The 24860-nt window shown below is 38.8% G+C and overlaps 1 protein-coding gene across 5 annotated transcripts in view; it reads left to right on the forward strand.

Moving 5' to 3' along the window:
* NPR3 (natriuretic peptide receptor 3) overlaps window positions 1-24538 on the forward strand; it is an 89025-nt gene extending 64487 nt beyond the window's left edge. Inside the window, exons 5-9 of one of the 5 annotated variants that reach the window (XR_015748263.1) lie at window positions 2048-2142; window positions 13367-13499; window positions 14569-14656; window positions 17075-19547; window positions 19840-24538. Coding sequence is in view for 4 of the 5 variants with exons in the window: in XM_087958536.1 (XP_087814662.1) it covers window positions 2048-2142; window positions 13367-13499; window positions 14569-14656; window positions 17075-17164; window positions 21269-21383 (521 nt within the window). In the remaining variant the exon portion in view is untranslated. Of the gene's footprint in view, window positions 1-2047; window positions 2143-13366; window positions 13500-14568; window positions 14657-17074 lie in introns of all 5 variants that reach the window. The other 4 variants (XM_087958536.1, XM_087958537.1, XM_026666383.2 and 1 more) reach the window with 4 other exon arrangements.
* Window positions 24539-24860: the final 322 nt, after the last annotated feature.

The raw sequence follows: 24860 nt of genomic DNA on the forward strand, positions 1-24860 counted from the left end.
ATCAGCCATTTTCTCAGCGGCTGTTACTTTTTCTTTAGGAAGAGAGCATTAAAGGAAATGCTTTAGTAGAAGGGAAATATTAGATTGACAGTAGAATTGCAGTGAAATTTCATTTCATCTGGTATGCATTTTGAAATGAACTTCCTATTCCACATTTCCTGGATGAGCAATTATGTAGACTGTGCTCCTCTCAAAATTGGATAATGGGCTTTTTGGAACCCAAGTTATGCAAAGAAATATGTATTTCGGGAGAAATGGTCCATGAAAATGAATTTTCTTTTTTACACGCAAAGAAGAGCAGAATGTATATACAATTAAGCACATAGAAGTTTGGCATAGACTAATCCGTCTGTCTTTTTTCTGGAAGAGAAAAGAAAATATCTCTTCTAAATCTTTAACTCAACATTCCTCATTCTGGCATCTTCTGGATATGCTTGGAACTCTCATAATCCTCAGCAAGGAATTAAGAGGCATTTTAGTATGATGATATCTGGTAAATATCAGGTTACAAGTCAAGCCCAAAACTTGCATGTATTTTCTTCGTAAACAAGTTCAACTAATTCAGTGCCTCACTTTACAAAGATTATATAGCACACAGCAGATCATTGATTTCACTGAAAACTGCAACAGACGGACACCTCACTAGCATATGCACTACTTCAGGAATCAGTTAGGGATACAACCAGTGGTATTAGTACAACTAGTTCGGGGTGGGCTTCAAAAATGTTAGCAACGGGTTCTCTGCCCCTTTGCTGGGTGGGCGTGGCATAGTCAGCCTCTTGCACCACGGCGGGCGGGGGGGACACATCTCCCCGTGCTCCAGAGGCTTTCCTTGAGCCTCTGGGAGGGAGAAAACAGACTCCCCAGGCTCCGGAGGCTCTCTGGAAGGAGGCTTTCAGGAAGACCCGTTTTTCACCCTCCCCGAACCTCCATGCGTGCCCTGTACTTACCTGCATCCAAAATGGACCGCGTGGGGACCCTGGGAGGGGAGGGGCAGGATGGGTGGGGCCAGCCAGGAGTGGGATTTGGGGGTTCTCCGAACTGCACAGAATCTTAGCTAGGGGTTCTCCCGAACCCCCAGCAGCGCCCCCCCTTGCAACTAGTGTAGAAGGTTGGATTGTGGGAGAAAGAGGGAACTGTTTAGTCAAATGTTTCTGGATATTTGCTATCTCTTTACCTATTTCTTGACAGAGTTTCTGCAAGGAAAGAAGAGAGAAAAGACTATTTCCTGTTATATCTACCAGATTTTTTTTTTTTAATGTGCCTTCAAGTCAGTGTAAATTCCTGGTGACTGGCTGGATTAGTCCCTGGAATTTTCTTAGCAACGTTTTTCAGAAGTGTTTTGCCATTGCCTCCACCCTAGGGCTGAGAGTGTGTCCTGGTTTCATGTTTAAGGTGGGACTAGAACTCCTGAGCCCCTGGGTTTCCAGCCTGGTGCATTCACTATTGTCCCAAATTGGGTCTCTAGTTCTACAGATAGGGATCCTTAAAATTGATTTGACTTCAAGTAAGCAACAGTGAGCATCCTGTGAGAAATTAGATTTTTCAGAGCAAGACTTTTCATTGTAAATTAATTTCTAACATAATTTTGTAGAGCTTTCATTGATTTTTTTAAAAAAATGGTTAGTAAGACAACAAAGAATCCCAAAATTCGACGAGTACATTTGCTTTCCAATACGATCCCCTCTGTGTAAGCTATTCAAAGCCATTTACTTCTTGCTTCTTTTAGCCCAGGGCAAGGGTTTTAAGGGCAAGGGAGCCAGTTTCTATTAGGGAGTGTCAAAAAAGACTTGGTTACTTTCATTTCTATTAATAAGATGAAATAATTTATCCTCTTGAGAAGGAAATGTTACGTATTCTAAGAATGTAGGCACAATTGCAGTCTCTTGGAATGCCATCAGAAGGCTGCTAGAATTCCTTATCATATCAGCCTGTAAAAATTTTGCCCTCTTTTTTATTTTTCCTGGAAACATTCAATGTTTTCAACTTAAAACACACACACACACACACACACACACATAATACATATATATATATTGTTCTTCAGGCATTGCAGGGCCAGTATCTATTGATGCCTCTGGAGAAAGATTTGGGGATTTTTCTGTGGTTGCCATGACTGATCCTGAAACTGGAGCACAGCAGGTGAGTAAATGCTTCTAAATCAGCTTTGACCATGCTAAGACGCTGAGCTTGTCGATCAGAATGGTTGGCAATTCAGCGGTTCGAATCCCTAGCGCCGCGTAACGGAGTGAGCTCCCGTTACTTACTGCCAACCTAGTAGTTTTAAAGCACGTAAAAAATGCAAGTAGAAGAATAGGGACCACTTTGGTGGGAAGGTAACAGTATTCCGTGAGCCTTCCGGCATTTAGTCATGCCGGCCACATGACCACAGAGACGTCTTCAGACAGCACTGGCTCTTCAGCTTTGTAACGGAGTTGAACACTGCCCCCTAGAGCTGGAAACGACTAGCACATATGTGCAAGGGGAACCCTTACCTTTTATTCTCCTCTGGGTATGTTGAACAAACTCTTTGCATGGATAGCAAAAGGCCCAGGCCTGAGAGCTGAAGACCAACACCTCTGGAGTCCATCAACTTCAGGAAAGCTGTTCTAAATTATAAATTGGATTGAAATATATACTTGTCTTGTTTCAATTTTTGAATGGCATTTAGGTTCTAGAAATCTTAGGTATAACAATAATTCTCCCTACTGAACAGAAATTTGAACTATTCCTTTCCTGCACTAAGTCCAATACTCTAATCATGTCCCAAAGGTGCATCAGTTTTATATTTGGCTACTCGTTGAAATCTGCTAGGAATTTAGAAAAAAATAAATAAGGGTAGCAATTATGAACGTGAGAAAGGTTAAGGGAGTGAATTAATTTAGCTTTTATCCAGCACAACCAAATGTACAATTAAATTAAGCATAATTCAAACAGAACCACTTGCCTGCAAGCAAGAACTGGTGGAACCACAAAATAGAAAAAATAACAGGAAATGAAGAAGCTAAAGTGCACATGACCACATGGATTTGGACTTAAAACTGTGTGATTAACTTTACAACTGTCATAAAAACAGTCATAAAATTGGGTGCATGCCTGGACATAATGACTGTCCCAACTTACAGATGAAATTCCGGTACCAATTGCAGTCATGAGTCAAGGAGTATTGGTATGAAGAGTTCATACACTGTAACTCACTGGCACCTTGAAAAGGTTGGAGAGAAGAATAGGTTGGCATAACCACAAGACACCAAACTAACCATAATAATTAGCTATCTGTATATACCAATTGGCATTGTGAAACGACAATGCTTGCAAGGATGAGTACAAAATCCTAAATACAAAATATCACAAATATTGTATTCAGTAAAAATAGACGCACCATTTTGATAATACATGGTAGAAAATTGAACCAAAATACATGCATGACATGTATTTCTCATACAATTCCATATTTTGCCACTTAAGAGCTAATAATTAATAATAATTTGGGAAGATGAAGAGAAATACCTGCTCACTTCCTCATGCTTTGAATTACCCTTGCTGTTTCTTGCAAGTAATGAGCAATCAAGCTGTAATTTAAATTACAAGTTCCTTTCTCCTCCCCCCCCCCAAAGGGAAAGATTAGAATCAATTTACCAAAGGTCAGCATTAGGAGAAGCTTCTGAATAGTAAAAGCGGTTCAGCAGTGCATGCAGTTTGTTTAACAAGGTGGTGAGCACTATTATCCTGCCAATATTTCATCAGTCTGGAACCCACATTACATATCTGATATTAGCACAATTGAGAAAGTCCAGAAATATTTCACAAGAAGAGTTCTCCACTCCTCTACTCGTTGTAGAATACCTTATGCCACCAGACTTGAAATTCTAGAACTAGAAAACCTTGAATTACGCCATCTTCGGTCTGATTTAAGCATGGTATATAAAATCATACATTGCAATGCCCTACCTGTCAATGAATACTTCAGCTTCAACCATAACAACACAAGAGCACACAATAGATACAAACTCAATGTTAACCGCACCAAACTTGATTGCAGGAAATATGACTTCAGCAATAGAGTGGTCAATGTCTGGAATACTCTACCCGATTCTGTAGTTTCTTCCCCAAACCCCAAAAACTTTAACCTTAGATTGCCTACTATTGACCTCACCCCTTTCCTAAGAGGTCTGTAGGGGGCGTGCATAAGCGCACCAACGTGCCTACCGTCCCTGTCCTATTGTTTCTCTTATTCTTCTTTTATTTTTCTTATATGTACCCATTTCATGTATTCACAACTATGTATACACTTATACTTATTATCTTGTAAACAATTGGCAAATCAAATAAATAAATAAATAAATAAAATAGAAGGAGGAAGGCCACCTGAGAGGGGTGTTGTACTTGCAAGATTCTTTCCAATATTACAATCAGTTTCTCCTTTCATGCTCTTAGTACTTGAGGTCTACCTAAAGTCAAATGCAGATTCCTGTTTCCTGTTAATTTACTAAGCAGGCTTTGAAACAAAAAAATCTGCAGTTATAGAGCCTGGCAAATCAGGTAACTATTTCCTGTTTTCAACATAATGGGGAAATATTTTCTTTAATCAGGACTGCAATACTCTCAGAGAGGGGAAGTAAGTGCTCTTCTGGGTTCATGACACAACTGTCATTACATCCGAAACGGTCAAGAGTCTAAGAATCTAGAAAAGATGCCATTCTGTTGAGCTTCTATTGGGGAAACGGCCCCCATTAACACAGTGGAAGTTGTTAGGTATAACATTGATACCAAATATGGTTTGGGTGAATAAATATATAAAACTTAGATATCATGGTTTAAGTGCTTATCACTTTAAGCACAATGCAGCAGGCAATTAGCCGATTAAGGGTGCGGTTAGAAGTTACAATATAAGGAAGCATTAGAAGCTGGAAAGCTTACTGTTACTGTCTGTAACTGTGTGCTGCTGCTGTAACTGTGTGCTGCTGCGACTAACTGTGATTACTGACTGTGAGTGCCTGTGACTGAACTGTTTTTGTTTGCTACTGTTTGCTGAATATCCAGCGTTTGTTTCTCTGGAGAGTGAAACCGGAGGAGGAGAAGATATCTTTATCGGCTGATAAAGATATTGCAAGGACTCTTAACTTGGACTATACTAGTGAGTCTTACTGGATGGAAATACTGTGAATGACTTAATGGACTGAATGACAATGCTTAAACTCTAACTGGATTAAAAACTATTTAAACTACAAACAGTGTTTGTGTTCAGTGTGTGTATACTCTGGGGCCCTTCCGCTCTCCTTTGGTTGCCTGGCTTGACTACTGCTGCAATACTCTTCTAGGGGTTAATCCACAAACCCTAACATTGGTTATGGGCCCAGCAGCATAGTCTAACTAACCAGGATATAGCAGAGAGAGTTGGTGTGAGTTGCACATTACTGAAAAAACAAACTGTTTTAATTAGTTTAAAATAGTCAAAATATCTGAAGAGTAATGGCACAAGTAAATTTGTCACAACTGTCCATGATATCCAGGCTGGATGGAACAAACTATGTTTCATGGTCAATGAAATGTAGTTTACTTCTACAGAGAGAAGGATTGTGGGACATTATAGCAAACCCACCAGATGTGAGTAGCTGGGATCCTGCTAATGATGATGATAAAGAAAAGTTACAAGACTTTAAACTGAAGAATGAGCAGGCTTTATGCATCATAGGACTGACTCTCTGTGATCAGCAGCTTGTCCATATTCGTGGAGAAGAAAATGCTGCAAACTGCTGGGAGAACCTCAGGAAGATTTATGTTCGGGACAGTGTAGGAGCACATATAAATCTTACACGGAAGCTTTTTGAACGCATCTTCAGAGGAATGGAGATATGTTAGTTCATTTAACCTGTATGAAGAGCATTTTTCAAGATTTGCAAGAAAAAGAGCTTATATTTAATGAACTGCAACAAGTCTACATAATATTATCTTCATTAGATCAAAGCTATGATGACTATGTGACTTCGTTGGAAGTATTGCCAAAAGAAAGCCTCTCATTAACCGAGATTACAGGCAGGCTACTAGAAGAAGCCAGAAGAAGGCGTGGCGTGACGAGCTGAGAGAAGATAAGAAAGAAGAGAAATTATCTTCAAAGCTTGAAAGAAACCAGCAAAGCAAAGTAAAGCACCTGGAAGAAGAGAATTTATCTTCAACGGCATACACAATTAAAAATGTTTTAATTGTGGAGGCAGAGACATTTGGCAAGGTTCTGCAAAAAGAGAAAAAGCCAGAATGTAAAAAAGCCAAAGAAAGCATTTGAACTAGCCACGTTTAGCAACTCTGATGTGAAGAATAATTTATGGGTGGTTGACAGTGGCGCATCCCACTGCATCACAAGAGATAAGACTAAATTTATAAAAATGTCTACAAGCTCTCAACATATATCTCTTGCCAATGGCTGGAACCTGAAAGCGAAAGGTCAAGGTTTTGCACGTTGTCCGTACATAAACCAGGATATAAAAATGTTGTATGTACCGCAACTAAAGTTTAATTTGCTTTCAGTAAGGGTATTAGATAAATTAGGTTATGTAATTACTTTTAAGGATAATAATTGCATAATTGAAAAAGATAACAAAAGGGTAACTGCAGCTTTAAATGGAACATTATATGTCTTAGATAATAGTAAGAAAGGGGAGGCTCAAACTGTATTTAATAATATAAAGCCTCATGAAGAATGTATCCATTTATTGCATAGGCGTTTGGGGCATGTAAATTTTAAAATGCTAAAACGTACAGTTGAGTTATCTGAAGGAATAAGGTTAAAATCTTGTGATAAATATTTGCGTTGTAATGTTTGCTGTGAAGATAAGAGCAAGGTATTGCCTGCAAATAGGCTAAATGGTTTCAAAACAAAAGAACCTTTAGAAGTAGTATTTGCAGACATAATAGGTCCAAAGAAACCCAGTATGGGAGGTGCTAGATATATACTGAGCATTATGGACCATTATTCTAGATATGGGTTTTGCTATTTAATGAAAAGCAAAACTGAAACATATCAACATTTTTTCAATTGGCTTAGGTTTGCTGAAAGAAAGTCTAAGCGACAACTGATAACCCTGGTGACAGATAATGGCACGGAATTTATTAATAACAAATTCCAGAACAGACTTAAGGTAGCTGGAATAGAGCATAAGAAGTCTGCTCCATACAGGCCAGAACATAACGCTTTTATTGAAAGAAGAGGCCAAACACTACAGGCAATGGTTAGAACAATGTTAAATGATTCTGGGTTACCTGATTCTTTGTGGGGGGAGGCTACAATGTGTGCTAATAACATATTGAACAACGTTGTTAATACAACAACAGGTGAAATACCATTCACCAGATGGCATGGCAGGAAACCTGATCTAAGTTACCTGCACACATTTGGTGCACCAGCATGGGTGCATATTCCTGCACAACTCAGGAAAAAAGGGCAACATAGAGCTAAAAGATTTTTCTTCGTTGGTTATCAAGCAAACCATAGGGCATATAGATTTTGGGAGAAAGGCACATCTAAAGTGTTATGTAGTGCTAGTGCCCAATTTCTAGAACATGAAGGATGGGAGAAATTAGAACAGGATGCCAATAAAGATGTAATTATTGAATCCTATAGAAATCCCATTAGTTATCCCTGTAACTTTAAAAATAAAGTAAAGAGACAAATACAGGATGAAATAGTGCCCATGAAGGAAGAAACAGATTCAATAGCTGAACAGGATGAGGAAGATGAACAGGTAGTAGTTCAACAAAGTCCTCCTGTAAGCCCTGTAATTCCCAGAAGAACTACACGTATATCTAGACCGCCTGATAGGTACCAGGCTAACACAGTGTGCCAGATTAATCAAGTTCCTAATTCTGTAGAAGAAATTAAAAAGTATCCTACTAAGGAAAAAGAAAAATGGTATGCAGCAATGAATAAGGAACTGAATTCATTAAGTGATATGAAGGTGTTTGAAAATGCCAAATTACCTGTAGGAAAGAAATCCATTGGCTGCAAATGGATATTTAAGGTAAAAATAGATAAAGATGGTAATTTAATCCATAAGGCAAGGTTAGTAGCCCAAGGTTTTAGGCAGAATGCTAATGACTATGATGAGGTGTTTGCACCTAGTCTTAAGGCAGCAACCTTGAGGGCAGCTTTAGTGTGGGCAGCTAGTAAAAACTATATAGTTATCCATTTAGATGTGGAAACTGCTTACTTGCACGCCCCATTAAAACATACTATTTATATGAAAAAACCTGTTGGTATTAAAGGTGAAAATAAGGATAATAATGATTGTTGGTTGTTAAAGAAAAGTCTCTATGGTCTTAAACAATCAGGCTATGAATGGAACCAGTATATTGTAAAGGAACTAGACAATATAGGATTTAAATCTGGTTTAGCCGATCCATGTCTGTTTAAGAGGGAGACAAATGGGAAAGTATCATTATTATTACTATTCACAGATGACATTGCATTGATAACTGAAACTAATGATGAAGCAAATAAAATAATAGCATCATTAGGAAGGAGAATAAAAGATCAAGCAATTAGGGAGATAAAGAAGTATCTCGGTTTGAATATAAAGAAAACAAGGAAAGGTTTTAAGATATCTCAGGAAGAGAAGATAAGCAAATTGCTAAAAGATTACAAGATGGAGCTTTGTAAGCCAGCTAAGACTCCAATGAGTCAGGAGTTTAGCAACACTGATGAACAAAGCCCTGAGTTTGATAAGGTGATTTATCAATCTTTAATTGGTAGTTTGAGTTATATTAGTAATTGGTCTAGACCAGATATATCGTACTGCGTGAATCAGTTGGCTAGATTCAATTCTGCACCATGTGAAAGACACTGGATAGCAGCTAAGAGGATATTAAGATATCTTAAAAAGACAATGAATTATTCATTGTATTTAGAACCAAAGGGTGATTTAATTTTGTGTGCTTATGCAGATGCTAGCTTTGCATCAGAAAGAGACACTAGAAAGTCGACTTCAGGAACAGCCATAATGCTGGGTAAGACATTAATAGGCTGGAAGTCAATAAGACAACAGCATATAAGTTTGTCTACTATGGAGGCAGAATTCTCCTGTTTATCATTGTTATGTACAGAATTAATAATGTATAAACAAATGTTAATAGATATAGGTATAACAGTAGATTATCCTATAATTATACATGAAGATAATCAGGCAGCAATTCAAATGGCCACAAATATTGGAGTAAAAACAAGGAGCAAGCATACAGATCTAAGATACCTAAACGTGAGACAATCTGTAAGAAGTAAGATGATTCAGCTAGAGTACTGTATGTCGGAGGACAATTTAGCTGATAATTTTACTAAAGCCCAAGGTGCCAGTAAGCACCAGGAGAGTTGTGAAAAATATGGGATAAGATTGTAAAGGTATTATATATTTATTTCACCCAAAAGGGGAGTATGTTAGGTATAACATTGATACCAAATATGGTTTGGGTGAATAAATATATAAAACTTAGATATCATGGTTTAAGTGCTTATCACTTTAAGCACAATGCAGCAGGCAATTAGCCGATTAAGGGTGCGGTTAGAAGTTACAATATAAGGAAGCATTAGAAGCTGGAAAGCTTACTGTTACTGTCTGTAACTGTGTGCTGCTGCTGTAACTGTGTGCTGCTGCGACTAACTGTGATTACTGACTGTGAGTGCCTGTGACTGAACTGTTTTTGTTTGCTACTGTTTGCTGAATATCCAGCGTTTGTTTCTCTGGAGAGTGAAACCGGAGGAGGAGAAGATATCTTTATCGGCTGATAAAGATATTGCAAGGACTCTTAACTTGGACTATACTAGTGAGTCTTACTGGATGGAAATACTGTGAATGACTTAATGGACTGAATGACAATGCTTAAACTCTAACTGGATTAAAAACTATTTAAACTACAAACAGTGTTTGTGTTCAGTGTGTGTATACTCTGGGGCCCTTCCGCTCTCCTTTGGTTGCCTGGCTTGACTACTGCTGCAATACTCTTCTAGGGGTTAATCCACAAACCCTAACAGAAGTCACTACTTTCGGGCGATTATAAACTGATGCTCAAGAATTGGGGAAATCATTGTTATGTCGCCTTGCTGAACCTCAAGTTCAGTGAATTGGTTTGATTCGGCATGGATGAGCCTCTTTGTGCTATTATACTATTAATATAATCTTTTTGACAGCGTTTATGATATTTTGAGGTACATATGATGCCATATATTGAAATTTTATCCTCTGAGCCTCTGGATATTTAGTTTGTTATGTAAATTTATATACAGCCCATCTCGCTGTTTGGGGCAGCTTGTAAAATATCACAAAAATAGAGATATAAAAGCCATTATCAATATAAAAACAGATTAAAATTCACAAAAGATTAAATGGTGCCTTCTCTGTCCCTGCACCAACCACCTCCAGGCTACATCAGGGCCTCACACCAACTAACAGAGCCAGGCTGTAAGGCTCTTCCTAAAGACCAGAAGGGTGAGGGCAAATCTCACCTCCAGTGACAAGATATTCCAGAAGGTGAGGGCCACGCCAGAAAAGGCTCTTCTCTAGATCCTGCTAGCCAAAATTCCTTGGCTGATGGGGTCTACAGTAGGTGGGGTGTGTGGTAGGCCCTTTCTGTCAGAACAAGTGGGATGGGCCAATCCCATGGGCCAAGATGGTTCCTCAGATTTCCTGGACCCATGCCAGAAAGAATTATCTGCAGAAAAGATTTGTGCTTTTATATCTCATTATCAAGGTCCTATGGAAGTATTTCTTATTTTACTTTATAGCTGCAAGGATTTTTTTGTTAGATATTTCTTTATCACAAAGGAGCACAGTGGCTTGTGTGGTTAGGGTGCTGAGCTGGAAGTTAGCAAGCCTGTGCTCAAGACCCAAGTAACTGTCATGGGGCAGGATTGAACTCCCGTCCTTCACTCCAGCTCCTGCAGGGGACATGAAAGGAGTCCCCAACTGGGCGTCTCCCAGGCAATGGTGATGTCACCAGCTCCTTTCAAACCAGAAGTGCCTTGACACTTCTGAAAGGAGTGCTATATCATGGGTCCCCAACCACACAGACTTCAGAGGATAATTAGGAGTACAGAAAAAACAATTACTACCAACCTGCCTTCAATTGAGGACCTGTATACTGCACGAGTCAAAAAGAGGGCTGTGAAAATATCTACAGACCCCTCACATCCTGGACATAAACTGTTTCAACTCCTTCCCAGTTTTTTCCCAAACGCCATCACTCTGCTAAACAAATAATTCCCTCAACACTGTCCAACTATTTACAAAGTCTGCACTACTATTACTATTAATCTTCTCATCACTCTTTATCACCCATCCCGTTTTCTAGTATGATTTGACTGTATGACTGTAACTTTGTTGTTTGTATCCTTACAATTTATATGGACTGTTTCCTAGTATGATTCGATTGCTTATTGTACCCTATGACTATTATTAAGTGTTGTACCTGATGATTCTTGACTCTTGACAAATGTATTTTTTTCTTTTATGTACACAGAAACCATTTGCACCAAGACAAATTCCTTGTGTGTCCAATCACATGTGGCCAATAAAAGAATTATAATTATAGTGGGCCACAGCCTGTTTGAAACTGGGCTGCGAGAGAAATAGGCAAGCGTGTGTGTCTGAAACTCCACTCAGGCAAGTGGAGGGCATTCACACTCACACGCAAAGCTCCACTGATGCAAATGGAGCTTTGCATGCGAACACAAGCACCCTCCGTTCCAACACCCTGTGCTCACGCGAGTGGAGCTTCGCACGCAAGTGCAAGGGCCTGCCGCTTGCGTGAGTAGAGCTTCACACACGAGCTCAAGCACTGTCTGCTCACATGCAAAGCTTCATTTGTGCAAGTGGAGGGCATACACATGTACCACTCACACAAATGGAGCTGCACATGTGTGCCTGCAACTCCCACGCACCACCCAGTGCTGAGCCAGGCTGCCAAGCTGGGAAGGTTAGGGACTGCTGTGCTATGTTATGCTATTTCTCTATCACATGCCAGCCTTCCTGGCTGTCCACACTTCCTGATTGAAAGAAATCCTAGATAAGAGTTCCTTCACTGATTCTTTCCCCAGGGCTTCACTGGAAACGGAATGTTTGCACAGGAGAGAGATGTTTGACCAGTGAAAGACAGATACCCTTAATTCCTAACATAATCCAAATCCTGCCCCAAATTTAAGAGAATTTTGCCTCTGCTTTGTCAAGTAAGCAAACCTTTTCCATCAAGTTGATTGAGAAATGTTAACAAAACAACTGAGTAATACAATATTAAAATGGAAGATGTCAGAAGAGAAACTATAAAGGTAATAAAAAGTCCAGAGGTCATCTGAGGAAAGACCAAAGGATTCAGCATCTTAAGCCAAAGCTTAGGAAAAAAAATATCCATGAAAAAAAAAAGGATTTATATTGATTCTATTCTCTACAGATGTTCCTGTTCAGCTCTTGTCTGGGGCAGGAACAATCAGTGCAGAGCTAGGAACCATTTGTTAACTTTCTGTTTGCCTGTACAAACATCTCTTTTCAGATCCTGATTACTTTCCCTTTTGGTTGACATAATTCATTTTACTATGTTTGTCCCAGCCCTGTTTTATAATATTCCCCTTTTTTTTTTGATGATGCTGGTGGCAGTGTTTATTTACTTGGGAGATTCCTTCCCATCGCTCATGAAAAGTTTATTTCCTAAGTGGAACAATGCCAAAGGAACTTAAGTCTTTGTCTGATCACTTGGTGTTTACAACAAGGTTACTCTGGCTTCTTGTAAAATAAAATAAAATAAAAAATAGCCAAGGCACATGATAGAAAATCTTGACAACTATACACAAATGGCAAAAATGTCTCAGATTGTAATGATACCCTGATAGTTCCTCTGTTATAGCTGCAGGAAGCTACTTTGTATGTGTATCCACAAACACAGATGGGCTGGAAATGTGATTTATTCTCAAGGTCTGTATAATTTCTGCAACTCGGTTTTGCACCAAACAAATCTTAGGAGTTTTGGAACAGACTAGAATTGTTGTTGTTGCTATCATTGCTTGTTACCATTGTTAGTTTCTTAATAATTTCAGTTTTCTTGGGGTAATTTTTTCCATTAAAAGATAGAGCGAAGAGAATTATATGGTCCACCATCTCTTTCCTCAATCAGTAAATCTTAGAATCATTAATGTTCTTTACTAGACTTCTGATGTAGATGTGCAATGGGATGGGTGGATGGATGGATGGAGAGAGAGAGAGAGAGAGAGGAGGAGAGTAGGAGGGATATATATATATATATATATATATATATATATATATATATATATATATATATATACTATTCTATCTCTACACAGCATATATTATTGCTATATTATTTTTATATACAGGTAATTGGAAACTATTATGGAAAACAGGGACGACTTGAAATAATTCCAAGTGCAAATTACCTCTGGGAACAAAGACTGAAAATAGATGATAGTCGAGGATTGGAGCACACGAACAATGCAGCCTGCAAATCATGTAAGTTAAGTGAGGTTAATGTATGAGTTTTAGGCGTAATCAAACTAAGCTGATAATCTATGCTTTTATCTCTGTATTCATATATATATGAATCCCCAAGAAACATTTTCCACAGACATCCTCATTACACAGTTGTTACATCATGAAACAAATTGTGTAGAAGGCAAATGACCACTTATTAGTAGTTTTTTCTTCCCTGATATTCCAATAACTGGAGGTCAGACCATGAAAAATAAAGCAAGTTGTGCAGTAGAACAATGCCAGAGGCGAAGGCAAGGCTATTCTTGATCTGAGTCTAGTCAAGTCCTGAATTCATCAGGCAGAAGTGCATCTTATCTGCTTACGGCTGGGTTTACTCAGGCACAGCTAGCAGAGGGCAGCTAAATAGAACTAAAGTGATAGAACTGCCTTTTATCATTTTAGACAAGCAAACCCTTCCCTTCTGATAGAAATAGCAGGAATAAGGGCAGATCTCTCTAAAGCAGGGGTGTCAAACTTGCAGCCCGCGGGCCGGATGCATCACATACTGGCCCCGCCCCCTCCCCATTTAGCAAAGAGGAAAAAAGACCCGACATGTCATGTGATACCGCGAGTTTGACATCTCTGCTCTAAAGGGATGACCTACTACGGTATTCATAAATTTAGGTAGGTTAACTGTTTCGTTTAATAGGTATATATGTGAGCTAGTGGAACTGTACAAGATATTCTGTGGATACAAAAAATGTCGCAAATCATCCTGAAATAATTTCACCAAGGCTTACAATCTACATATTTCAGAATAGGAAATATGCTTATGTTAAAATAAGTCATTTCTCTATTAGAGTAGTCAGGGAGTTTCATTGTTTTGGGAAGGGGATTGCGTGTTAACAATGAATCCGAAATAAACATAATTCATAAAAGAAGAGTGTGAAGCTAAAGAAAAAAGAACATTTCAACCTCAGCTAAAAACTAGCCTTCAAACTAATCTGTCCATTCAATTACAGATTGAATCTGTAATTCAATCATTCTGCAAGATTTTGTTGTTAGTGGATTCCTTTGGTTGATTTCTTCCTTTGGTTTATTTTTCAAGCAGGTGGCGTAGGAGAATCAGCAGTTACTGGAATAGTTGTAGGTGCCTTACTAGGAGCTGGATTGTTGATGGCCTTCTACATTTTCAGGTGAGTTTAATTTTAACACCCAGCATCTTTGAATGTCTGTCTCATTTCTCCTCCCAACAAAAGAAATAGGAGAAAGTCTGCAGTCTGGCAGGTTGGGTTCCACCAGATACAGCAGGTTCATTCATTGATCCAAACACTCTCAAAAAGAATGGTAATTAAAAAGACTTTTATCCAAAGTCAGCCTTGTTAAAAAAAAAAAAAAAACCTCAGTAGTTGGAAACGAGAAATGAAATCAACATGGCAGTCAAGCCTTTCATAGCTTGGAACCAGGTACTGTCTTTTAGCAGTTGTTTTTACCTGTCCAATTCTATCAGGCAGGTTGGACACTGGTTGAAGGCTCCATCAGCCAAGAAATGGTAACTGGAGGGGACCAGGAGGAATGCTTTCACTGCCATAGTGCCTTGTCCTCTTGAACATTTTCCCTCCAGAGATTAGGATGGCCCCAATATTGTTGATCTTTTGGAAGGTCTTGAAGACCTGATGCATGGGCCTCAAATCCTGAATACATGAAGAGCCCCATTCCCTGGTTATGCTAATATTTATGGACTATAATAATTCTCTGTTGCTGTATGCAGTTAATTCTTTTTGTGTTGTGGTTGCAATTAAATTTTAATCAATTCAATGATTGTTTGCTGGCCAGAGTCACTTGCTTGAAATGGATAGTCAAACAAAGTAAAGGAATGAATGAATAAATACAATTTATTGGCTGCCCATCTTACCATACGGTAACTCTGGGCAGCTTATAGTTACATATAAGCTAAAACATGTAAAATTAAAAACAAACTTTAAAACCAAAGCCACACGGAGAGGAGTGAAGGAGAGATGGGATCTGTTATTACTCAAGTCTACCAGCTCCACTGCATTGATCCTCCTCTAGCGTCCCAAGCCGACTGGCCCAGCCTGTCTTTATGCCCTTATGAAAAGATAGGAGGGTTGGGGCCAACTTCACACCAGGGGGCAAGATGTTCCCCAGGGCAGGGAGCAACAGCAGAGACGTCCCACTTCCGTACCAGCTGTAGCTTCCAAATGCTCTTCAAGGGTAGCCCTATGTACAGCGCATTACAGTAGTCCTGTCGTGAGATGACTAGGGACCAGAGGTAGTATTCAGCAGGTTCTGACCAGTTCTGGAGAACAGTAGCGGAAATTTTGAGTAGTTCAAAATACCACCTCTGACTGGCCCTGCCCCCATCTATTCTCCGCCTCCCGAGTCCCAGCTGATCGGCTGGGTCTTCTTTGGTTGCCCTGCACAGGAGAACGGAGCTGGAAAGCAGGTTAGTGGGGTGGGGAGGGAATGGGATTTTGCAATAACCTTCCCCCTGGAGTGGGGTGGGAATGGATATTTTTTAGTATCCTTCTCCTGCCATGCCCACCAAGCCACACCCACCAAGTCATGCCATGCCCACAGAACCGCTAATAAAAAAATTTGAATCCCACCATTGCTAGGGACTGAATGATTGAGCGCAGGGATCATAATTCCAATCCAGAGGAAGTCTTAAGAATGCTACTCATTTTATATATGGGGGTCATATGCTGCTTCTTAGCAGAAATAAATTTTCCATCAAGGTGCAACTCACACATGCAGACAAATATTTAAATCAAATTAAACTGTCTTAAAACCAGTGAGATTGACGACAAAATCTTACAGTATTGTTGTTTATGCCTTCTTTCTTTCCAGCTTCTCTACTCCCCTACTTTTCATCCCACTGCAAATAATTAGCATTCTGTAGCAAGTTAGCAAACAATGTCCTCATTTTTCTTGTTTTATGAGAAGTTTGCTGTGTTAGGGTTTCTTTTTCTAAAAAGCACTTTTCTGCTTCTGCATACTGCTGACTCTCCTCTTTCTTAGTAGGGTTATTCTGGTGATTCCATTTTCATCATTCATCATTTGAGTTTCTTGTAAAAACAACAAGAAACAAGGTTGCACAATATATTTATTTAATTAATGGACAAACAATTTAAATTTAATTGTCTCGCAGATAGACTTTTAATGCAGATGCTATTTTAATTCTCACTGGATATAAAGAATCCTCTTGCATATGTATGTATGGATGGATGTGTTATTGTACATTTTTCATTATTATTCATCACTTTTCCAATTTCGCAACGTCAGTGTACTGGCTATATCAAGTCCTTTTAAAAAAAAATACACCATAGTATACATCCTGGTTATAACAAGAATCCTCTTGTTTTTAGGGTCATTTTGTTTCATATTTGTAAATAAAGCAAACAGCTTATCTGAAAACTTTAAACCTACCTTAACTTGTACGTGAGACAAAAACGACGCGAGGCACATCCCTTTAATCTTTTGGCAGTGATACTCATTCATGCAACTGATTATGCCAAACCCAGATGTTCTGGGGGAGTTTTCTTTCTTATCTCAAATTGCTGAAGGAATTATTTTTACTTTCTGCCACTCAGGAAAAAGTACAAAATAACCATTGAAAGAAGAAATCAGCTGGAAGAGTACAACATCGGCAAGCACCGACAGCTACGAGAAGACTCCATCAGGTCTCACTTTTCTGCTGCATGAAATAGAAAAGAATTGCTCTAGTGGGGAATCTCTGTAGACACAAATGGACGCTACCAAAGACTGCCACTGAAAAAAAAGAAGTGTGTTAAGGACTCCACCTTTTAAAAGTAGAGTCGCTTGTCTGAATTTTTTTTTTTCAGAAACTCAGGAATGATTTACTAGCCACATTATGCCACATGGCCTTTTTTATCTCATGGAAAGATGAATGATTAAAAGAAAAGATAACCCTGTTTTTCTCATGACAAGGCATTATTGATACTTTGTGGATATCTCAAGGCAGATTTGGGGTCTTGATGATGTAAACATTCCTTCATGATGCCTTGTGAATGTCAGGTGGTTCTTCGCTACATCACACACCAGATGCTTAAGTGCTTTCATAGACCAGGGGTCTGCAACCTGCAGCTCTGGAGCCACATGCGGCTCTTTCAGCCCTTTCCTGCGGCTCCCTCTCGGCTGATTAGACCACTGGCTGGCCCATCACTTCCCTATCACTCCTCGCCTGGCCTGAGAAGAAGGTAAGGGTGATGGCGGGGGATGGAGACTCGCTCCAAATTTCCAGAGCAGGAGGTGGCTGGGTGGGAGCGAGTGACATCGAGTTGGCCACGCCCACCCAGTCATACCAGTTGTTAAATTATTGGCTCCCCTGTGTTTTCTTTTCTGTAAGAAATGGGCCCAAATGGCTCTAAGGTTGCAGACCCCTGTCATAGACAAAGGGGCAGCTTCACATAGGGAACAAAATATGTTCTGAATTGGATTGTGGAGATGGGATGGGGGGATGGAAAAGAGTGTTTAGCTTGTTCAGTGCAATATAATTTTGGAAAACGAACAATCATGCATCTCATCAACAGTGGAAGAAAATGAGGGTTTAATACAGAACACCAGTTTACATCTCACGTTAGTTTTGAAATTGCTCTGTAGTGATTCCTGGCAATATTCTCTGATGACTCTATTATTAATCTAAGAAAGAGAGCTGTATTCATGGGAAGGGAAAATTATTTTTCAAATGAATTCCACTTTACCCTGAATTTTTATTTTGAGGAAGTTTCCCCACCCACATTATTTCCACATTCAGGAGGAAATGCTTCCTGACTTTAGATCCATCATCTCTAGCTTGTTGCCCTCCAGATCTTTGAGGCTGTAGCTTCCTAAATTTTTAGCATTGCTGTTAGGAATCTGATCAATGTCAATCATACTTTAAGAACCAGCATAGAACAATGGTTTAGACATGGCCTAGGATCTGGGAGACTCTAGTTCAAGTCCATCACTGGACTTCTTTGAATAACTTCACACAATTTTGTCTCAGTCCAACCTGCCCCATAAAATTTTTGCCATGTGGATAAAATTAGAGGAATCAATATTAAAAATCACCGAGATCTGACAAATGATAAATTCATCATCTGTCTAGACAGTGATGTGTATTTTAGAATTTGGAATATGATTAACACAAAAGGGTTTTGGAGGAAAGAGATGCAGTTATTAAGCCAGTGTATACATAAGTTGGCATAAAGTGGAATCCTGAAGTTCGGGTTTTCTAGTTCAGAATGCAAGATAGTTCTAGCTCAGAGGTGTCAAACTCAAGGCCCAGGATCCGGCCCTTGGGATGCTTAAATCTGGTCTGCGGGGGGCTGCCCTGGAAACAGCGAAAGACCGGCCCGCTGTGCCTCTGACAGTGAAAACGGAGCTCGGGAGGGCTATGCGTGGACCTCCCAGATTCTGTTTTCAGACGCGATGGCCTCCTATAGCCCTCTGCCAGTGAAAACGGAGCTCGCGGGGACACATGCGCCCCCAAAGCTCTTTTTTCACTGGCAGACGGCTGCAGGAGGCTGTCACGGCCAAAACTTGGGAGCCCGTTTTTGCTGGCAGAGTGCTCAGGCCACCACAGGTGGCCCCCCTGACAAGAGTGACATCAAGCTGGCCATGTCCCCCCCCCCCAAGATCAAATGCAACCCTGATGCAGCCCTCAATGAAATCAGGTTTGACACCCCGTTCTAGCTAATCCTTTCAGTGGTGGATTAGCAGGTGTGAACTGGATTTCTATAAAGCATTGAAAGATTGAAAGAGTCCAGCAGGTCCTACCATCTGGATGCCAATCTCTGCCTCTAATCAAAGCGCATGCTCCTCTCTACACAAGTAGTTCTCGACTTACGACCATTCGTTTAGTGATCATTTGAAGTTATAGTGGCAGTGAAAACACTGACTTATCACCATTTTTCAGATAACTGTTGCAAACATGCCCAGAGTCACCTGATCAAAATTCAGATGCCTGGCATGATGGTTGCAAATCCCTTTTTGCAACTTTCTGACTAGCAAAGGCAATGGAGAAGTCAGATTTAATTAACAACCATGGTTACTAACTTGACTGTAATGATCCACTTAACAACCGTGACAAGATTGTAAATGGGGCAAAAGTCACTTAACAACTCTTGCAATGGAAATTTTGGCCCCAGTTGTAGTTATAAATTGAGGGTTTCCTGTATGGGCATGCTTAATTTAAATGGATAAACATATGCACACACCATTAGAAATTCAAATGAAATTCTCCTCTGAATGGTGCCCTCTTGGTCCTTAAGTCTATAATTGCCACTACTGAAATTTAAACTAATGAGAAGAGGGGCCTTCGGTGAATGTAAAATGACAGCAAACCCCTTACTAGCACTGATGATGTTTCCTAATGTGGTGAATGAAACATCTGCAAGAAAACAAGCTCAGAGAGCACCAACAACCCCTCCTTTCAGCCCTGAGCTACAAATATTTTTCTCTAGTGCAACTAATGAGATGCTCAGCCCCCACAGTTGTGTACTGTGTGTCAGGTTCCAAGTAACATCCCACAGCAAACAAAACTCTGAGGCAGGTAGATTCCTCAAAGAATAAATTTATTTGATATGTCATATTGGCACGGGCTTGTGAAAACTGACTCTGAAGGTTCCTGTGGTTTTCTCCAAATTAAAAGTTTTTCTACCTTCCCAAACAATCAGTCACATGGTCCAATCAAGGTGCTATCTGATTGCCTGGTGACATCACTCCTCCTTCCTCTGACCAGGTGTGAGAATGTCCTTGGTTCCCAAGAGAAAGAATTTTATTTTGACTACAAAACGCCAGCTATCTCTAATCCCCACCTCCCTATCTCTCAGCTCCAGTGTGGAAACACTGAAGCTCCAAGATAGCTCTGGTCAGCTCAGCTCCAGGGTTGACACTGTGCAGCTGTGAGAATCCTGATGTCTCTCCTTCCCCAAAGCAGAGGTGGTATTCAGCTGGTTCGGACCGGTTCTGGCATACCAACAGCAGAAATTTTTGACTAGTTTGGAGAACTGGCAAATACCACCTCTGGTTGCCCCCCGCCATTACCTCTCCTATATTTCCTTGTTTTTACCTCAGCTGATTCACACAGCAGAGCAGATTGCTGCGCCTCAGCTAAGCTAAAAAGCCTCAGCTTACCAGCGTTGACAGAGGTTGGTCTTTGAGCCCTCTGCGCATGCGCAAAATGCGTGTTAGGCACGTAGCACGCACACATAGAACCATGTATAGAACCGGTAGAAAACAATTTAGAAAACCACCACTGCCCCAAAACAACTGGTTTTCAAAACCAGGCTGTTACTCAAATGTTCCATTTTGAAAACTGGTACTTACGAGAAAAAAAGTGTAGAATCAGGTTACAATACAGCATGTACCCTCTACAGTTTTTCGTAGGATTCAAATACCCAATTGCCAACTTGGGGCCTTGGGTACAGCCCAGACTTTGTAAATATCACGTGGCAGAATAGTTTTGTACAGCAATGGAAGTCACAAGTATTTGGTTGTATAAAAATGATGTTCTGGTTTAATATTTTATGTTTAGATATTCCTATATTTTTCTATTAGAAAAATGGCTATCTATTTGAGATATCTGTTCCACTTTGGAAAAGATATCTGCTTGGGATCTCTGCTTATGTTGGAAAATCAAATGAGGAGCATGTTTTTAAAAAAATTTATTTTGAAGTCTGAATATTCATGAGCAGAGAATTTAGATTCAATAAAAGTTGAATCTTTTATATCAGTATGGTCATAGGCTGATCTTCCTCCCTTTCCCTTCTTTCTGTCCACAGTGGCAACATATTAGAATTGAAAGTTGATGTTCATATAATGAACAGAAAAGAAGATCTGGCTTACACAGGAATATGCTTGCCTTTATTTACAAAAACACACAGAGAGAAACAATAAATTCTGTTTTTTTAAAATCATCTGGATTAGGTTTTCTGTCTACTGCTCTAAAATTTCAATTTTTGTGCTTCAGTTCAATTGAACATTGAGGAAATTCTTTTATCCAATTGAAATGAAAATGATCCTAAATGTGTATTACATTGTAGTCCAAATAATACATACAGTGCTCAGACAAGTATACTAAAAATTAATTTAAGAATTAAATAATTACCTAATAGTTGCATGGTTCAAGGGAAAAACAAGACAGTAAGTCACTTTTGGTGCACGTGTTACTGAACCAGTAGCTTTCGGGGAAAATTGTTCCCAATTTCATGCAAATTTCCAGAATATTGGGCCAGTTTTACTAGTAGACATTGGATTAATCCAATGTAATCCATGCAGAACTCTTACCAAAGTTAAGAAAATTGATTTCTGAGGAAATATGCATTGAATTGCACTATTAAATACTGTGTATATTATTTTCCTCTTTGGTATTCCTTAGAACCAACTGTGAGACATGAATCCTTCCCAAAATAGTGAACTGGGATGTTTCCATTTCCAATCAGTGCCTATACTTTGCCCATAATGTTCAAGCCAACACTAAGTTTGAAAGTGATTTAATTACTGTATATTATGACATGCAAAAAGACTTTTTAAGCTGTGTAGTTTTTGAGGTATGCCCAATGTAACTGTCGTAAATACGAAAATACAATTCTGCTTTGAAAAAATGTTTGTATTTAATAATGATAAAATTCAGATATTTATTCCTACTTGTTGACTTGGATCCCAATATACTCAGAGGGGCTTTAGAGAAATCTAACTGAAGTTACTCTGATTTCAGAGACCTGTTCTAAATCTGGCATAACTTAGTTTTGAGATCCAGATTTCAGTAAACTCTAACAAGAAAGTAAGACCGAATGAAAGGCTATGGGAGGAAGGACCGTTGGAAAAAAATAAAAATATTTCACAATTGCTCTACAATTATTGTATACAAATATGAACCCTTACAAAGTTGATCCTGGAATGTGGATGTCATAAGGAGAAGACCTGTGGATTTAGCTCTGAAAAACAAAAATAATAAACATAGGTTTGTTAAGAATTCACTGCAGCTTCTTTACAGTAGTAAATAATTAACATGAAGCTTTCTAAAACCAGTAACTTGGTTTTCTAATACAACATTCAATTAATACTATTTAATTGATGCATGCATTTTAGAGCACTATGAATAATGTTTAAAGCTGTTCCTTGCACATTTTACATTAACCACTATTGTTAATGCTATTCACCAAAGATAAAATTTATAAACCAGCAAGAAAAATGATAGGTTATATTGTAGGTTTACTAAACAAATACAGACACAAAATACCCTCATAATTTTGATATTGCTCAGTCACATATTAATCCATAGTACCTGTACTAGGCAGAATGTGTTATGTGAATAAAATGATTTCTTAGTGTATTTACTGTGTTATTTTTCTAAAAATACACTTAAGCCTGTTTTTAAAAATGAATGAAATTTTCTTTTTTAGAAAAGCTGTTCTAAATTTTTTAAAAAACTAAACTGACATAGACATGGAATTATATTAAGACATACACAATGTCACATATACAATGCACAACATACAATACATATTTTTAACTAAAAGTTCTTATTACATCTTGTAGTGACACTGACATGGAATCCAAGTGCAGTATTAAATGTTGAGAACTGCTTTCTCAAAACTGTTACCTCCAGAGATATTAAAGTTGGATTAAAATGGGCATCTTTGTTCATATACTTCTGGAGAAGACTAAATAATTCTGTTCTGGGAAGACTAAATAATTATACCATCTGAAGTGTTGTTTTAACAAATTACAGTTCTCAAACATTATTTATTCCGGAACAATTTGAATAGCTAGCGAGAGTTATTTGATTGTACGATATGTCAGCAAACACAAAAATTCATCCCAAAAGAAGAAGCAAATGGGAGCTTCCATGGTCGAGCATATCTTTTAGGCCAGTGGTTCTTAACCTATGGTCCGTGGAGTGCTAGGGAGCCACAATGTCATCACAGGAAGTCCACAAAAGCTTGAAAAGCTGATTTAAATCTTGAATTAAGTCTTGGGGATCTGTGGTCATGGTCCATGGTCCATAAAAATGTATTTAAAAGAGATCCGTGGTCAAGAAAAACTTGAGAACCACGGTCCTAAGGCTATTAGAGGAAAGCACTACATTTTCACCTCTGCTTCAGTGGCAACAAATAGAGAAAGCAGAGAAGAAATCACAGTTGAAATGAGGAGACATCTTTCTCGATACGGTTAAAAATAGTTATTTTTCTAGAAAACCTCTGTACATTCTGAGTCAAACCAGAAAGCCTCATTCTGTGTATTTACGTGCAGTTTTCACAGTGGCTTAATCGTAAGTGGACAAGTGCAAAAATCTGTTTTGCTATACCTTGAAAAACATTGGTCAAAGCAAGAGAAATGGTAAACTAGAAGCAACCCTCAAAATGTAATCCATGCACTTCTTAAACTTCTGTTTATCCTGTCAGTTATGGCATAGGAAGACAATGAAAAATACAAGGCCAGTCTTACAATCTCAAGTAGGACCAGTTTCAAACCTAAGTGACGTTTATCTTCACAACAGATCTCTCTCTGGTATTACTAAATGTTTTCCTAAAGGAAATATGAACTATGAAGAACTTTTATTGTTTGTTAGGTTAGAAAACAGCTGGATTTGAATCATGAAATGGTTTTGATTGATCCGTGATGCAGATTAGGCAATTTATCACAACACCTGAGGAAATCAGAATTCAAGACTGGATATTTCACTTTGCCCATATTATGATTGTAAAAATATATATGCAGTATAAGCTAGACTTGTAATAGTGGGGTGGTTAAAAAAAAGATGGAAAAACAAAAGGAGAGCTGCACAGTATATTGTACTGATGTAAGAACTATGTGCATATGATGTGATTTTTATTTATTGTATTTCTGTAGAAACGGAATTTACAACTGTGGATATAACCTCATTGTTATGTTTCTCATTTGTTTTACAAGTTGCTCATTTAAATTTTTATTGATGTCCATTGACAATTAAATGTGTTTATTTTCTTGTAAACATTTTAGGTAGGTCAGGTCATCATACTCTCACATAACTAAAAAGACTTCTATTAAAAAGAGAAATTATACATTCATACCATTTGATATGATTTCATGATGTTCACAAAATTCTTCACTCTTTTCTGCTGTCCAAGAGCCAAGGGATAGTTCCATGAAGTTCATTCATTTTTGGGTTACTATATAAAAGTGACATATAAACATTTACTTTCTTTCAGAACATATAATGACAGGTTTAGCATAAATCCAGTGTTTACTCCCAGTTCCAGAGGTAGTATTCAGCAGGTTCTGACCAGTTCTGGAGAACCAGTAGCGGAAATTCTAAGTAGTTCGGAAAACCGGCAAATACCACCTCTAACTAGAGATTTTATAATATCCTTCCCCTGCCATGCCCACCAA

Source organism: Notechis scutatus, chromosome 2 (assembly GCF_049901735.1).
Source record: "Notechis scutatus isolate UNSWTSFEM ecotype Mainland chromosome 2, rNotScu1.2, whole genome shotgun sequence".
Lineage (NCBI taxonomy): Eukaryota > Metazoa > Chordata > Lepidosauria > Squamata > Elapidae > Notechis > Notechis scutatus.